The sequence below is a fragment of the Dermacentor silvarum genome, chromosome 5, assembly GCF_013339745.2.
Source record: "Dermacentor silvarum isolate Dsil-2018 chromosome 5, BIME_Dsil_1.4, whole genome shotgun sequence".
NCBI classification, from domain to species: Eukaryota; Metazoa; Arthropoda; class Arachnida; order Ixodida; family Ixodidae; genus Dermacentor; species Dermacentor silvarum.
In genome coordinates, this window is record NC_051158.1 from 169,455,398 (window position 1) to 169,472,231 (window position 16,834).

At 45.4% G+C, this 16,834-nt stretch overlaps 1 protein-coding gene across 10 annotated transcripts in view; it reads left to right on the plus strand.

The window, feature by feature from the left end:
* Positions 1-16,834, plus strand: part of LOC119453884 (uncharacterized) — a 231,062-nt gene that overhangs the window by 204,489 nt on the left and 9,739 nt on the right. For 6 of the 10 annotated variants that reach the window (XM_049666972.1, XM_049666973.1, XM_049666975.1 and 3 more), the window contains 8 exons: positions 812-918; positions 8,235-8,559; positions 11,631-11,708; positions 14,240-14,287; positions 14,689-14,742; positions 15,145-15,207; positions 15,386-15,436; positions 16,594-16,739. In XM_049666972.1, the coding sequence (XP_049522929.1) occupies positions 812-918; positions 8,235-8,559; positions 11,631-11,708; positions 14,240-14,287; positions 14,689-14,742; positions 15,145-15,207; positions 15,386-15,436; positions 16,594-16,739 (872 nt within the window). The remainder of the gene's footprint in view (positions 1-811; positions 919-8,234; positions 8,560-11,630; positions 11,709-14,239; positions 14,288-14,688; positions 14,743-15,144; positions 15,208-15,385; positions 15,437-16,593; positions 16,740-16,834) is intronic. The other 4 variants (XM_049666976.1, XM_049666980.1, XM_049666978.1 and 1 more) reach the window with 1 other exon arrangement.

The following is a 16,834-nucleotide window of genomic DNA, read 5'->3' on the forward strand; positions in this document are numbered from 1 at the left end:
GCATAATCGTTCCTCGAAGTAAAAACGGTGGCTAGTCGAGGCGCATGAGGCCAAGACTAACGAGGCTAAATATCGCAGTGCACCATTGTTCCTCTGCAACTCCCGTGAAGCACACTGTTGTAAATGCGACAGCATTTTCTTTTTCTTTTTTGTGCGTTTGTGTGCATTCACCCACTTTCCCGAATCTTGTTAGCAAGTGTAAGCGAAAGGAATGGTGTATGCTAAAAAACGTTTTTCTGGACCCGTTCTCTGATGGTTTCATTGTTGGATATAGAGAAGTGCCATTTCAAACCACAGATGCATATTGAAGTTGATAAAAACCGAATGTTGTGTACCACTTGCAGAAATGTGTTGGAGACTTGAGGAAGTGCAGGCCTTGCATTGCAGCGTGTTTAGTACGAGCAGAAAAGTGTAATGTTGCATCATAAAGCATAACGAGATCATTGATCTCAAAAACCTTACACAAGGGAATAGCTCCTTTGACCCTTCTTCTAAAGCTCTCTGTTGACATAGATGCTCAGAGTGTTGGAGTCTGCATGGCTATTATTGTAACAAAAAAGAACAAGTAATGTACTGTGCAAAATAGAAGAAAGGCAGAACGAAAGACAGACACAGTGCAGTTTAGTATGAATCAACTAGATCGCAACAGAGTACTTCTGCAACATATCGTAACCACCTTTTGGATTGCTTGTAGGCATTGCATGATAAAAATGAATATAAATTCTGTGCCAGTCACTCTGTTTCTCGCACAAGTATAATGCTACCCTGCTTGTTTCAAGTACCAAGTCACATATATTATTTCGTGATACAGAGACGAGGGAAGAAATGGACACGTTTGCCAAAGCGTACAGCGACGGGTGCCGTAGGAGGGTGCCGAACTCTGCAGTACAGAAGAGGGTGGCTAACGGCAAGGACAAGGTAATATATTATGCTAAAGTAGCTTCATGCTGAAGTAATATTTGTGCAGTTGCAGTGTTGTTTCCTTTTCATCTTACTGGCCAATGCATTTGCTAGCAAGTAGTAACTTTAGTGGTGTATTATTTCCTTTTAATTCTTTCGTAGTTATTTCTGATGAGCATGGTTATGCCCACAGAGCTTCTCAGACCACATGCGATTGCTCAGTGGCTATGGTGTTTTACTTGGAATTCACAGATTCTTTCAGTTGGCAGAGCCTCAATTTTATGAGTTGAATGCAAACATACTTATGTACCCAGCTATTAGGTTGATTTTTTTAACCCTTTGTTGGACAGCGGGACATATACGTCCCATTTTTCATTCCCCGTTTCCGGTGCTGTCGCTCCTTAAGAGAGTTCGCTTTACCACATACAAGCCACTAACTCTATCTATTGAGTATACCACAACATTCTGTATGCACTTTCATAGCGTTTCCGCCAAGTGGAAGCTCGCAACAAGACAAGTAGCAGTTTTTGTTTTTTCATGTCCGCTTTTCTGTTTTTCTGTGTTTTTGTGAGCTACTTTCAAGCAAAAAGAATGTCTGGCGAGTAAATCTTGTGTTTTTTGCACTACAGTAACCACTTACAAACTATCAGCTATAGTTTGTGATGTTTAGCGTGCATAGAAAAACGGAACGTTTTTTACGAAAACCAGTGTGATTCACCTGTTCCAGGTTAGGCTTAGCGCTAAGTATAGCGTGCGGGCTGTTCGGTCCGTACTGATTGCATCTTTCTTTTCCTAAAGATAAGAAGAAGCGTCTCACTGCCCAAGGAGCACTTTAATTATTCTGGATCTTGCCAGGGAACTCTAACAACAGTGATGATGAGCATCGTTCGGAGAGCCTTCCGGATAGTTCTCTGGAAACATCGATTCTCCTGAAACACTCACCACCCAAACTTGACAGGCACGCGATGGCGGTGCCGCTGGTGCTCAACTAGCAAAAAAGAAGTGCGCACGAAGTATATGTACAATGTATGCAACGTTCCGCTGTGTGCAACTTGCTTCGCACCATTTCACAAAGGAGGAGGAGGAGGAGAGAAAGAGAAGGCAGGGATGTTAACCAGAAATGCGTCTGGTTGGCTACCCTACTCTGGGGGACGGGAAAGAGGGAATAGAAAGATGAGATAGAGAGAGGAGGGGGGGGGGAGGAAGGACACGGTGAGTTCGCGCACGCACGCGGAGGGCCTTAGCAATTCAAAGGCGTTCACATAGGCCAGTCGTCCTCAAGTAAGACAACAGTGCCTTCACAGCTTTGTGGGCTGACGAGCGATGGGGACGGTGTTCAAGGAGCACCTGCACAGACAACGGTCGATCGTCAAGTCGTCGCAATGCGTTCGATAAAGTTTGTCTTTCCGACTGAAATCGAACGCAGTGACACAATACATGTTCTATGTTCTCTTCGCTGCCGCAGTCGTCGCACGTGGCACTTTCGGTCATTCCAATCAAAGCACAGTACGCCTTCGTGAAAGCCACTCCCAACCACAGCCGGTATAGAAGCGATGCCTCACGTCGGTGAATCCCGGGTGGAGGTCGGAGTTGGAGCGAAGGGTTCAATTCGTGTAGCCTCGTGCGCCTTATGTTTGGGGTGTTCCACTCTGATAGAGAGAGCTTGCGTGCCAGGTGACGAAGCTGCCTTCCGGCGTCTGTCCTGGAAAGAGGAATGGGAACGCTGTGTTGTTCTTGATGTGACTCTCGGGCAGCTTTGTCAGCGAGATCGTTTCCACTGATCCCGCAATGGCCAGGTAGCCATTGGAAAATAATTTCGTGGCCTTTCTGTTTGACGTCGTGGTGAAGTTTGACAACTTCATACGTTAGTTGTTCGTGAGCTCCACGTCGGAGAACTGCCTGCATACTTTGTAAAGCCGGTCCCGAGTCGGAAAACACGGCCCATGTGCCAGGACTCTCTGCGTCTATAAATTGAAGTGCACTGCGCAGAGCCGTGAGCTCTGCAGCCGTGGACGTCGTGACATGTGAGGTCTTGAATCGCATTGTTAATCCTCTCGTCGGTATAAACACAGCACCGCCAGAACTGGTCGATGTAGTTGATCCGTCCGTATAGACGTGCACGTGACTGCTGTATCTCTCGTACAACAGAAGTAAGCTCAATTGCTTTAGTGCAGACGGTGATAAATCTGACTTTTTCTGCAGTCCTGGAATTCTAAGTCGGACTTCAGGGCGGCACAAACACCATGGAGGAGACACCAGCCTGACCGGAGGTGCGTACCCCGATGTAATCGAGGCACGATATGCACTAACAGTTGTGCTATATGACGTGCGGGGTCTTTCCACGGTGAGTGCGGCGAGGTGGTGGCAAGGAGTCCGGGCAATGTGCCTGACATGTGCACGCATTGTCTCGATGGCGATGTGCGTTGTGATAGAATAATCTTGAGCAATGGCGATAGTTTCAGCCGTTGACGCACTGCGTGGTACTCCAAGGCATATCCTAAGAGCTTGCGCCTGAATGCTCTGAATTGTACGCAAATTAGTTTTGCAGGTGTTGGATATAACAGGTAGGCTGTACCGGAGGAACCCAACAAACAACACCCTGTATAGCTGTAACATGGGTTGTGTGGATACCCCCCAGTTCTTTCCTGCAAGGAACTTGAACAGATGACAAATAGCCATCAGGCGCTTTTTCACGTGGTTGACGTGAGGAGTCCAGGACAGATCTCTGTCAATCACAACTCCCAAGAACCTGTGACTCTTGCTGAACGATATCACTTGTCGGTTGATTGATATGCCGTATGCAGACATTGGCTTCCGCGTAAATGCCACCACTGCGCACTTTTCCCACGTCACCTCCAGTCCTTGTTTACGAAGGTAGCATGATGTCGATGAAGCCGCCTTCTGAAGCCGAGCGCGAAGCTGAAGCCGTGTCACCCCCGACGTCCAGATACAAATGTCGTCGGCGTAGATAGAGAGTCGAACGGTGCTTGGCAGGTTCTCGATTAGTCCAATAAGGGTCAGATTAAAAAGCGTCGGGCTTAGTACTCCGCCTTGAGGGACTCCGCGGCTACTGTAATACTGGGGTGTCGGGCCATCCCCGGTGAGCACGTAGAATGATCGCATCTGTAGGTAGCTGCGAACCCAGAGGTATGTCTTGCCACCAAGTCCTATTACTTCTAGCGCTTTAAGGATGGCTTCATGGGTGACGTTGTCGTAAGCTCCTTTAACGTCTAGAAACAAGGCAGCAGACAAGCGTTTACAGGCCTTCTGGAATTCGACATACGTTACCAAATCGACAACGTTGTCTATAGACGAACGGCCGCGCCTGAATCCTGTTAACGTGTCTGGGTAAATTTGATAGTGCTCTAGGTACCACTCCAGTCGTGTTAGAACCATCCGTTCCATTACTTTGCCTACACAACTTGCAAGCGCGATCGGACGGTATGACGAAATGTCCAAAGGCGACTTGCCAGCTTTGAGGAGCGGAATCAGGCGACTTGATTTCCATTCCTGGGGAACGGTGCCTGTCTGCCACGAGTCGTTGTACAGGAGCAAGAGTGCCATTCGAGCTCGTTCACCAAGGTTACACAAAGCGCGGTATGTAATGCCATCTGGTCCTGGGGCTGAGGAACGCCTGCATAAAGCGAGCGCAGCTTCAAGTTCGTCCAGAGAAAAAGGGCACTCCATACGGGGATCACGTGAGGATGGTGAGTGGTCAGGAGTCTGCGTTCCAGTGGAACTTGCTACACCGGCAATCCTCCTACAGAAAGATTCTGCGACTTCAATCTCGCTGCATTGTAGGTAAAGGGCGAGGGAATTAAATGGGTGGTGCTGTCCAGGGGTTGCACGGAGGCCCCGAACAGTTCTCCATATAAGAGACAAAGGCTTTCGCGGATCCAGAGACTCGCAGAAAGACGCCCATCGTTGTGAAGCCAGCTTATTCATTCGACGCTGTATTTTCTTCTGTGTGCGTCTGGCCAATCTCAAATCATGAATGGACTTTGTGCGCCTATATCTTCGTTCCGCACGGCGTCGAAGTGCACGAAGTTTCTCTAGCTCGATGTCGAATTCGGTGCGTTTGGAGCTTTTCAGTGTCGAATGTGTGGCAACCTGTAAGGCACCTTTTATTGCGTCCCCTAGGCTGGATGGCATCTCGTCTCGACAGCGGTCTTCCAGGATTGATTTAAATTTCGGCCAGTCGGTGGATTGGACGGCACCGGAGCACTTGGAGCTAGTCAGCCCCTCAATCGTGAGATAAGTTGGGATGTGGTCACTTCCCCGCGTTTCCAAGTCCGCGAACCATTTCACTCTTCTGTTAAAGGAGCGCGAAACAAAGCTGAGGTCAAGACAGCTACTATACGCCGTTCCTCGCAGATAGGTGGGGCTTCCGTCATTTAACAAGCAAAGTTCTTGTTCACAAGCAATCGACACCAATCTTCTGCCCCTCGAGTTAATTTTGGAGCTCCCCCAGAGGTAATGGTGGGCATTGAAATCCCCAGTGATAACCCATGGCTGTGGAGTCGTTGTCAAAATTTTCCGTAAGCGCTCGCAGTTTAGACGACTTGATGGTGATAGGTAGGCTCCCAGAATTGTGAAGGTGACCTTGCTCTTCTTCACAGTCAAACACACGTACTGGTTTTCAGTGTCAGGTGGCACTGGGTGATGAACATATGTCAAGTCACAGCGTATGAAAACAATAACCTTGCTCCATTGCCCCTGGGTGGAAGACGTAATGCACTCATACCCGGACAGTCTGATGGGATATGACAGGTTTGGCTCACAAATGACAATAATGGGAAACTGATTTACGAATACAAACTGTCGAAAATCGGACATACGCGACTTAAGTCCTCTGGCGTTCCATTCAAAGACAGATGCATTCTGGACCTCCTCTCTGAATGATGACTTCTGGCGGGCCATTGCTTTACCCTAGGGCCGCAAGCACTGGACCCAGGGCGTCCAGCACCTGCAGCGCGCTCTGCGCCGCAGGGGTTTTCATGTTGTTGAGTAGAACTCGCATAGCATCCATCAGTGACCGCAACATTATAATAACTTGGCGATCATCAGTCGTTGGAGCAGTGGTTGGTGAGGGTGTCGATGGAGGTGGCATTCGAGGTGTCTCCGTGGCAGGTTGTGCACTTGGAAGTGCGGGCCACTCTTCAGGATGATCGACACTTGACATTTTCTTCGCTTGCGTGGCATCTTTCGTGTTCGCGTTACGCCTTGATGGAGCAGCCGTTGTGGCGGAAGACGTTGTGTTGCTTTGTGCGGTTTTACGTTGCGCTTTTCGGTGGCGATGCCGTCGCCGTCTAAGTGTAGCGGCAGCCTCGCGGTGTGTGGAATGATCCCGAACCATGCGCTTTAGAACCGCGAATTCCTTCCGCACCCGCGGGCAATCCTTCGATGAGGCTTCGTGGGAACCGCCGCAATTAGGGCACTTCAGGACGGTCGCGCGGCAGGCGTCTTCCAAATGGGACTCAGCGCACCGTGGGCACACGGCATTGTTAGCACAAACGCTTTTTATGTGGCCAATCTTGAAGCACTTGTGACATTGCAGGGGCTTCGGTATGTATGGTCGAACTGGATGGCGGACATGACCAACTTTGACGTGAGAGGGAAGGCAATCTCCCTCAAACACAAGCTTCACGCAGCGTGTGTTTCCGAGTCTGGTAAGATGAGCGATGAGCGTGCCTTCAGTTGCTGGCTTTATTAATATTGGCAAGTCGTCGCTCGAAATGGAAATGTCGACGTCATAAATGACGCCAACAGTGCCGTTACCGCCAGTAGCAATCTGTGGTCGCACTTGTACTTTGTCAATTTCTGTGACATTCCGAAGGCTTTGTAGTGCGCTACGATGGAAAACGTCTACAGCCATGACATTCTTCCGTGAGTTGATTCTCACATCCTTAATCTCATTCGGTACAATACCCTCGAGTAACGTTGAAAGGACCTGCCTGTTCAGGAGCCGCAGATTGGTCGTGGGGTCCACGGGCAAGAAGAGCACAGTGTGCGGCCAGTGCTGTGGTGTATCCTTCACGGTGGAGACACTTGCCGGCGATGACGCTCGCAGCAGTCTTCTTTTTGCCTTTCGGCTCATGACAACCTTGAAGTCGTCGTCCGAGGAATCGTAGCTGTCCGAGTACAACTCGGTGGCCTCGCTGTCCGTGTCACTTGACTGGCTCCCGCGTTTCCTGGACGTAAGCCGGCCTGACGGCTGCGCGCCAGGAAGGTCCTCGGAAGTATCTTCGTCCATTGCCGCAACGAGGGAGCGGCAGCTCCCAGAGATTGCAACGAAACAAAGCGAAAACGCAGACAACAGTGCAAGCGTTCAGCTATTGAATCACTTCGTCGTCTTCACAATCCCATTTCACAAAAATGTGAACTGCCTCAAGTGGACAGTGGCACATGTGTGTCCCACTTGATCAAAGTGACCTAACTTGACAATGGGGCATATAGGTCCCACTCATTTTTCGTAATGAAACACTTCTCGGCATCCGGATTGATTTTTGTGGAATCAAGAAGTGATCAATAGCTCGCTAAAGGTTTATTACACAAGATAACCATTGTTTCCTCGTTGTGTCCACCAAAGGGTTAACATCATTGTATGGTGTTTGGGGCACAGACAAAAAGCCATTATGATGAATTGTTTGAACAAGTCTGTGCACCCAGTGGCATACAGCACAGTTCACGGTTCAACGTTGATGTGCATGCATGTTGCATGCACTGATAGTTATCATTAACCAATGCTCTTCGTGATGATCAGGAGAAAACAAAGAGGGCAGTGGCAGGCAACATGCTTGTGGAATTACTGATAGTTACCATTAACCAGTGCACTTTATGAATGCTTGCATAGTGGTGGCTTACTATAGTCATAGTCTACACTGGACCTACGCTTAGTGAATTGTGTGGAAGCATTTCAACCATCTCGGTGGCAAGATTTCTCCTTGGCACACTGTTATTGTCCAGTGCAAGACGCCAGTCATCAACCACAGGCGAACAAGTGAAGTCTCAACCTGGAGCCAGTCTTCAGTCCTCTAGTCAATTGAAATGGTGGGTCCAGGCTGAGACTTCCCTTGTTCACTCGTAGGTGATCACTTTGTCACCATTTTCCTGTGAACTCTGTAGCTTGTTTGGATTTTAAACACCACATGTCCACATACTTATGCACCGTACTGTGGTTGGCATTGCATTTTTCCTATCTTAGGAAGAGGTGCGCAACAGGAATCAAATGGACAGAGGGGTGCACCTCTCTAATTGTCATATAGATTTGATTTTTCAAGAACCTAGAAGTTGTGATGTCAATTGGCATCTTTTCTTTGGATTTCAACATGCAGATGCCTGAACCAACACGGAAGCTCAGGAGAACCGTTCAACGGAAACACGAAGTAGAGCTGCTGGCTGAATCAGATAAAGAAAGCATAGTGGACACGGCAGAAATAGTTCCGAAAGGAACTTACGATGCACTGCAGATGAGGCTACTTAGGCTAGAAAAGGAATTTGAAGCCATAAAACAGGAGAAATTGGCACAGCACATTGCTGGGCAGCAGGACCATGAGTCTGCCTGCCAAAACTGCAAGAAGCTTGAGGATGAACTGGAAAAAGTTCGAAGTTTGAACAAGGACTTACAGAGGAGCCTTCTGTCGAAGATTTTTTCGGCCGGTGAGTTCCTGGTTCTAGGTTGGTTCTAGTCTTGGAGACGGGGGAATTCCAGTGTAGTAATTTCCTCACCTGCTGTAGTTGTTTGGGCTACTGTCTTGTGAGGCAAAGTAGTAAGGTTCAAGGAGAGGGCACAGTGTAGTGTAACAAGCTTTGTTGTTGCTTACCTAATCGAACAGAAGCCAGAAGCGAACTGGCACTGTTTGTTGGTTCTCTGTTAAGGCTGTGTTGCTGCTATGCTTTAAATGGCCAAACCTAACTTTGTGTATCTTTTCTTGGGCCACAGCAAAGCTTACGTACTGAAATAGTGTCCTAGTTTTAATGAAATGTTTTCTTTTACTGAACTGAACACTTTCTGATCTCACTGAAAATGATAAAATAAAATGGAAATTTTACGTAAGCTACCTAGGTTCTTCAGTACCGTACTTTCCGGTGTATAAGACGCGTTTTTTTTTCTGAATTTTTCGTCGGTGCGTCTTATAGAACGGTGCGACTTATGTACAATGTTTTTTTCCGGGAAAACTGTCGTCAAAAACGCATTCAATGTTATGGCTACGTGAAGCGCACTGGTTGACGTAATTGCTGCGTGTTCTGTGCGCGCTATCGAGGTGCCGGGTTCTTCTCATGATCGAGTTCCCGAGCGCCGTGCGATGAGGACGGAGTAGCAATGCAAGCGGCGGCAGGTCGACCGGGAGCCGGCCGACCCTGAATTCGTTGCATCTGCACATCGCTGTCAAGATACAGCGCGCGCTGCTGTGCAAACTACGCAGTTGCTACCAGTGTACAAACTGCCACTCCCCTCCCTTCCTCCCGCGCTGCCTTCCCGCTTTCCTCCCTTGTGCCAGATTCGGCTCACCGTCGCACGCTTTCACTCGCACATACAGAGTATGGCGGGCGGGGACGATGTTATCACGCTTTATCGCCCTTGGACTTTATACGGAACATCGCGGCAACCACGATGGCAGAAATGCGCCTGGTGCGGAAATATATGGTACCCTTACTGGCAGTGAACTAGAAGCACCCTTACGCTTGTGCGTGACCCACGTTCATGGAAAGAGACGTCACAATTTTTTTTAATTGCTTACCGAACGACGAGGTGCGTCTTATACACCAGTGCGACTTATTTACGTTTTTGTCTGGAAAAGCTGCCGGGTGGAGGGGTTGAGTCTTATACAAAGGTGCGACTTACAGACCGGAAAAAACTAACTATTTCGAGGTATATAGGATAATAGATCAGGTAAGAAAGATGAAGTATTGTGGGATGAGCTTGCACTGCATTGTCAAGGCATGCACTGCGTACATGAGCATTAGGTTAGGTGCTGCTTGTCCCATACATCAGTACTATGTGAAATTCCCCTTGTTTGCATTTTTTTCCGTAAAACAACTGATAACCGATTTAGTGCAGCCGTGCCTTTGGTTTCCGACCAGTATTTTCTTGAAGGCAAGTCGTTTGCAGTAACATATTTTGATGAAAAGAAAAAACATTTATTGAGGAGAAAAAACACATAGTTTGTTTTTGGGTGTTATGTTCGATACTGGAATTGAAATTTCAGAAAAAAATGTGGCTCCTAAAGCACTAGTCAGGCTGCTGCAATGTGCCGGAAAATTGCAGTGAAATTACAAGCGACTAGTGGTCCATGAGGGGCTGGGAAAGCACGCTTTGGGTCTACGGAACTCTTCAAAGATAGAGCTTTCTAAATAAAGTGAATCCAGCAGAAGTAGAGCACTGCACGGGCCAGATTTTTCGGCGTGGGCCCGCTTAATGAAGTCCGAACCCAGTCGGGGCCGGGCGTTCATTACTAAGCTTTGCCAGGGCCTGTGTATGCATGACCAGGCCTGGCGCGGGTGCGCTGGAAGAGTTTTGTTGATGATGAGAATTAATATTGGTGTCTTGCGCATTGTAGCTGGTGATCAGATGGAAAATGCAGTGTTGCTTTATCCACGGTGGTAGCTTTACCCGCATTGGCAACAGACAGGCAAATTCGTGAGTATACAGCATTAAACAAATGCACGAGTAAAAAGAGAGGCCCCTTGCGTTGTACTAAAATAATATAATAGTATCAAAAGTGGCAAAAGTGCAGTCACAAAAGTGGTAACAGGAAAATGGTTTGAAGAGAGGTTTACTGTATAATTTATTGTTCGTTCTGTGGAAACCACCTTCTTTTTTGTGGTGAAGAAAAAAATTTGGTTCTTTATCAGTTTTCTGTTTTCTTTGCTAATGTTTATTAAAGGCCAGCTCTTTGCACGTGTCACTTCAGTTTAGCACAGAATGCTTTAGACCATGCAATGTGTAATGTTCGCATGTGCTCAAAGGCCTGAATTAGGCCCTTTAATGAACAGGGTTCATGCCTGCGGCCTGAGCTTTCGGGTCACCTGGGCCTGTACCATGCTCTAGAGTACAGTATGGAGAGCAATAGGTTGTTTACAAAATTGGCATGAAGGATGAACAGTTGCTCTGTCTCCATGAACGTCTGTGTATGGCATGCAGCAGAACAACTAAGAGATGTGAAAGGCCCAGTTCTTGCCTTGGAAAGCACATACATGTTAGAGAGCACATTACTTTTAAAGCTATTATGCGATTGCCATGCTATTAGAGACACTGACTGGTGTGGTCATTCCGAGAGCGGTGTTCTGTATGGCCTGTGTGTGGCAGGGCTTCCTGCTCTTTTTAATTAGATGAGGTCCTGCCTATATCTGCGAGGCGAACCTGCTTGGGCTGCTACTGGTTTTCAGCTTTTCTGCCCGTTGTCCAGACAAGTTTCATATTAACAAGACACAAATGAATTGGAAGAAGTTATGTGCCCTTCAAAAATTGTCCACAATTTCAGTTGCTCATATTAATAAAATAAGGAATTTGTTCCTTGTTCTATTAGAAGCATCGTCCTGTGCACTTCTTGTTTCTGTGTATGCATCTAGTTTAATTCCTTGTTCAATATGTACCAGCACTCCTTTACTGCCCATACTGATAGGGTCACAATAATGAAGCATGAATTCTGTAACTCCACTCCTGCATCATTATGCGCAGTAGAGAGTGAATGCAGTTGATGCATCTCAACCATGCATTGTCATTTCAGAAAGCAGAATAATATACGCACAATCACTCGATGTGTCAGTGCGTGCAACATCGATGCTTCCCCACAGTGTTGACAAAGGCAAGTTATCATCATTATCGATTGCATCCTAGGTGCCACTGTGTTGTTTCGAAGAACATAATCATGGCCATGTCCAGTGCATGCAACCATGCCACTCTTTAAATTCACAGCACAAACGAAATATCAAAACACATTTGCAACCCATAACTGTGTTACACGGAAGGTAAGCTATATGAAAGGAAAATACAGTTCTTAAACTTGTTCATCATCATGATTGAAGCTTATAGATGTAACTATGCATTGCTGAACATACTGAAGCACCATAAACTAGTAAAAATAAAATTGCCTAATCGGTGAAGATTAAGTAACAAATTTTTGGGCACTCTTGGCCTTCAGCTATTTAATGCTAGTGGGTGAGGTGCAGCTCCATTATGACAGTCACGGAGTATTTCACTGCAGAAAAATAATTGAAACGCTATTGCCAATTTTTTTCCTTATGCTTTAGTGCTGAGTTAGCTAAAGTATTCGCTTAGCTTAGTCAAAATTAGCAATATGCCAGAAACTATATTTTGTTGATTGCCAGTGATAGAGAGGGGACAATTACACATAATTCTTACGCACTGCTGTCATTCAAGGAATTCAGCAATGTGGTAGAACAAGAATGTGTAAGTATCCCATCGGTATTGCTGACGATCAAGGAATTGAAATATCTGGAGATTGAGCAAAATAATTTCAATTGAATGCGCATGTTTGCCAAAGTATGGCTTTTGCATCTTGATTGTGACTTAGCTGCTAAGGGAAATTTTGTTCTCTTTAGCCTGTCTTTTCTCATTTTTTCTCTGCTTGTAAGGACTTATTTCTCTGTTTGCTTTTGTTCGTGTTACCACATTTATACGTGCACATATGTGACCTATGATGTCGGATTGAAATTATTGCTTGTTTGTATTGCTTGCCCTCAGCCATTTGTTCAATTAGTGCGCTACACTGGTAAATGACTAGTCTAAAACTGTGTTGCTAAAATCTTGGAAATTATGAAATGGGAATAATACCCAATGATTAAAGTAGGCCTCTTGTCAAATATCCGTGCTGGATGTCCACTTTTTAACACGTGCAGGAAATGCCCCTTTTCAGATTGCTGGTTTCTTTGAGGTCATTTAGCTCACATTTCCCTACGCACGCACACAAGCTTCGAGTTGACAACGAGCACAGTGCTGAAGGCAAGGATGCAGATTGGTGATGCAAAGATCAAATATGTATTCTGAAAGCTTGTGCAGAAAAAGCACATAGAAGTGCCTTATGAAGAAATGGATAGAAATATGACTTAAACCTGCATGTAAAACCAACAAAACCTATTTAGGTACATAATCTCGCTTAGTGTCAGCACGATGCATGCAACGCAGACTATGAAGTTTCCTCATCATGTGCTTTAATGATTTCCCGCATGAGCTGCAGGTGTACTGTACCTTGCCATAACCTCGCCACATTCAAGGAGGGCGTACAGCCGCAGCTACGGCAGTAGAGTCCCAGCTGGCTTTGGACTGTGTTATGCACATTGGTGTTGTCTTAAGCGCTCATTTAGGGACCTGCCCAACATATTTTCTTCCGCAAGTCAGTGGAATCAGGTGCACCATGACTGTGGCACATGACACAAAATGTGCTCTGTGTTTCACAGGGCACAGACGGGATGCGTGAGCGTTGACAAGCTCACAGAGCTTTAAAAGCTTTTCTTGAGCTGCAAAAACAATGCCAGTATGCTGCTCAATCATGTTTAGCCTGTTTGGTAAAATGTGTACATAACGGAGCACAGGCAGCTGGTTCTATTTATTTGGCTCTGTTGTGGCTGAGTGGATGTTCAGTTGATCCTTTGCACTGACACCAAGCCATATAATGTACCTCAAAGAGTTTTGATGGGTTTACATGTGCTGTTTTGGAGTGGTATATCCATACACTTGTTGTTAAGGCACTTTTATGTGTTTGCCTTTTCATTTTGCACTAGCCTCTATCCATATATCTTTACATCTCCGATAAACATTGTTGTAAGTCAGCATTGTTTGTGTCCTTGTCTTCGGTGCTTGGCTCATTTTGCCATCAATTACCAACCCAACCGAACCTCTGCCCTTGCAAAATTTATGTTTGTTCGTATCTTTGCATTCTGTTTGAAGAAACACAACTTGGCAAGTCATTCTATTTATTTCATATTGTTGCACTTTTTATTATGCAAGTGGCAGTCTGCCATAAAGCCATTCACTCAGTAAAGTGCTATTCTGCGAAGCGCTCCATGTGGCAATCTCATGTAGCTTTTCTATTAGTATCACTGATACTCACTATTTCTTGCCATTTTAGGAGGGCACTTTGTCAAAATGCAGTGGTTACATTTGATGTAGAAGTGGCAAAAATGTTGCTATGAAACTCTGCCAAATGAGAAGCATATATATCACATATTACAGAAATTCGAGGCTTGTTGCATAAACAAAGAATGTGACATGTTTCTATACACCGCTCCAAACATTGACCTTTTTCTGCTCTAACAAATGTTAACAAATTTTAATCGCGAGAAATGTATCTAAGGCGGACTATTTTTTGTTGTTCAGCCCCAAGTGAGACTGCAGTCACAGCTTCACATGGCAAGAGCAAGTCCTGTAAGAAAATGTTTTTGTCATGTTTAGTACTTGTTTGTTTCATTTATTACCTTTAGCATGCCAATCAAGTGTGCATAGATACTTTTAAGCCTAAGCTTGGCCACAGTGGCACCATTTTGATGGGGGCGAAATGCGAAAACAACCGTATATACTTAGAGTTAGGTCCGTATTAAAGATCCCCAGGTGATCCAAATTATTCTGGAGTCCCCCATTACGGTGTGCCTCATAATTAAATTGTGGTTTTGGCATGTAAAACCCCATAATAAAATTTTTTTAAGAGAATGCTTGAGGAAGCAGTATGCTGGGTATATAATGCATTCATAATTTTTCGGGGGCTTGTTAAATATGCTTTGTGGTTATGCAAGAAAGTCTAAATGTGCAATTTTTTTGTTTTTTGACAGTTACCAGACTCCTTTCAGCCAGAGCTGTGCCGGGTAATGTGCAAGAACAGCATTGTAAGCAATTTTTTTGTGATACATGCATTCTTCTTCTTTAGTATTTCAATCTGCTTTTCTGTGCTGCCAAAGTACAATTTGACAGTCTGTCTAGAACAAAATGACCGTTATCTTGTGACTGCATATATTGTCTCATTATGTCTTGCTGACAATGCCTGCTACATGTCCTGTGTCTTGTGGTGGTGCAGGCCAGCCTGGTCAGCACTTTTTTCTCAAGTGTGCTACTTGTTGTGAGCAGTGTAGAAATGAGTTCTTAAATGTGACCTAAGCACACCCTTCAATGTGTTAGATGCAGCCTGATGAAGCAGCAAACAGGCTGCACAGTGCATGTAAAATTTACATTGTATTCGAATAACTTAAAATTTCTGACTGTGGGAATTATGTTTACACTTTTACTTGTAGTGCCACCACCTGGTGCACCCACTGCCTGCCCTGCGTCAGCAGGTGTTGGTGCAAGCCAATCTGGTAAGAAAGCATTTTGTGATATGTGCTGCTGGTTTGCTACTGGAAGTGCATTGAAGATTTATTTAATGCATCATCTGTAAAATACTTTGGTGTCATGTCTTTAAGCAGCTAAATTTCATAACCTGTAACTGGATAGCAGATACAAATATTTTTTTGTGTTGCTCCAACTTGTTGCCAGGGCCACCAGATGCCCTGAGTAAGGAGGCTGTCCAAGACAGTGACAGTTTGGGTAAGAAACCTTTAGCGCATTTTCTTATGACTGGGCAGTAGAGGCTGTACTTGACGTTCTGCTGCCTAACATGAGGTCAGCTTGACCCCTGGCCATACCGTGGCTTCATTCATCGAATTCAGCATGCTTTAGGGTTCACCACTCATTTGCACATCTGCTCCTTGCCTGTTTATCTGTTCTACCCATTCTCAAAAAAGACGCTTGACATAATTAGTGCAAAAAAAAACCTTAAAATGCAATTTGTCGCCTTTGAATACTGATTTACTAGTGTGTCGCAATTGTTTAGTTTAGCACATACATCCACCGTTTGTCGTTCACTTCGAATACAGTGTAAACCACTCAGCACTTACATAAAGTAGTGACGAAAAAGTTCCATAATATACGCATTTGTGCATACGAGCAGGGTCGCACGTCAAACTGAGACAAGCCGATATGAGCAGCTGGGCCCTTTCAAGAATGGCAACTGGGAGCTGTTCGTTTTGATATATCTGGGTCAAGGAAGATCTGGCTCTCACTTTGCACACTTTATCATGCATACAGTCAAACCTCAATATAACAAAGTTATACTTGCAGCGAAAAACTTCATTATATCAAGGTTTCGTTAATTCAATGGAACTAAGATGGGGAAATAAAAATTGTTCGTTACATCGCGAATTTCGTTAAATCGAGGTTTTTATATCTAGGTTTGACTGTGTATATACACACACACACACACACAACTTGTGTTCGGTTTATGTTGCAAATGCAGTGTTAAAGGAACCATCACTTGTTGCCAGTTAAGCATAAGAGGCAAACAGGGCATTTTGGTAATTGAGAAATGTGTCACCATAAGAGCACACACAGATCCTCCACGGTTGTTCATGATGGAAGCATCGGTGAAGGCGACTGGCAGCCTTCAATCGGTGATGTACCGATGGCACCACCATGTAGTGTCGCTGGTTGCCACTTGTGTATGCTCTGTACGAAGCTAAGGGTGGCTCATTTCAAATCGCTGTGGCCAAAACTAAACAACTAAAGAAGTTTCCTTTGTCGTGCATTTCAGTTTAAGAAGCCTGTTTCAACTTGCTTTCAGTTCGAGCTACTGAGGATTCATTGTATTAGTAATATTATGATTGTGTAGCTTCAGATTTTATAATCATTATGCTGTGTTGTGTTAGGTGACCTGGAGCCTGGCAGTAGCCAGGGAGAATTTGGCGGCAGCCAGGAAGAATTAAGCAGCAGCCAGGAAGAATTAAGCTGCAGCCAGGAAATTGCTTTGGGTCTGGAAGACACTGCTATTGGGTCTACGAGAGATGATGGCAAGGTGATCACTTCGAATGTTATAGAATTGAGCTTGCCGAAATGTATGGATGATAAGCAGGATGTCCTTCTCAACATAGCGCTTGTTCTACAAAACAG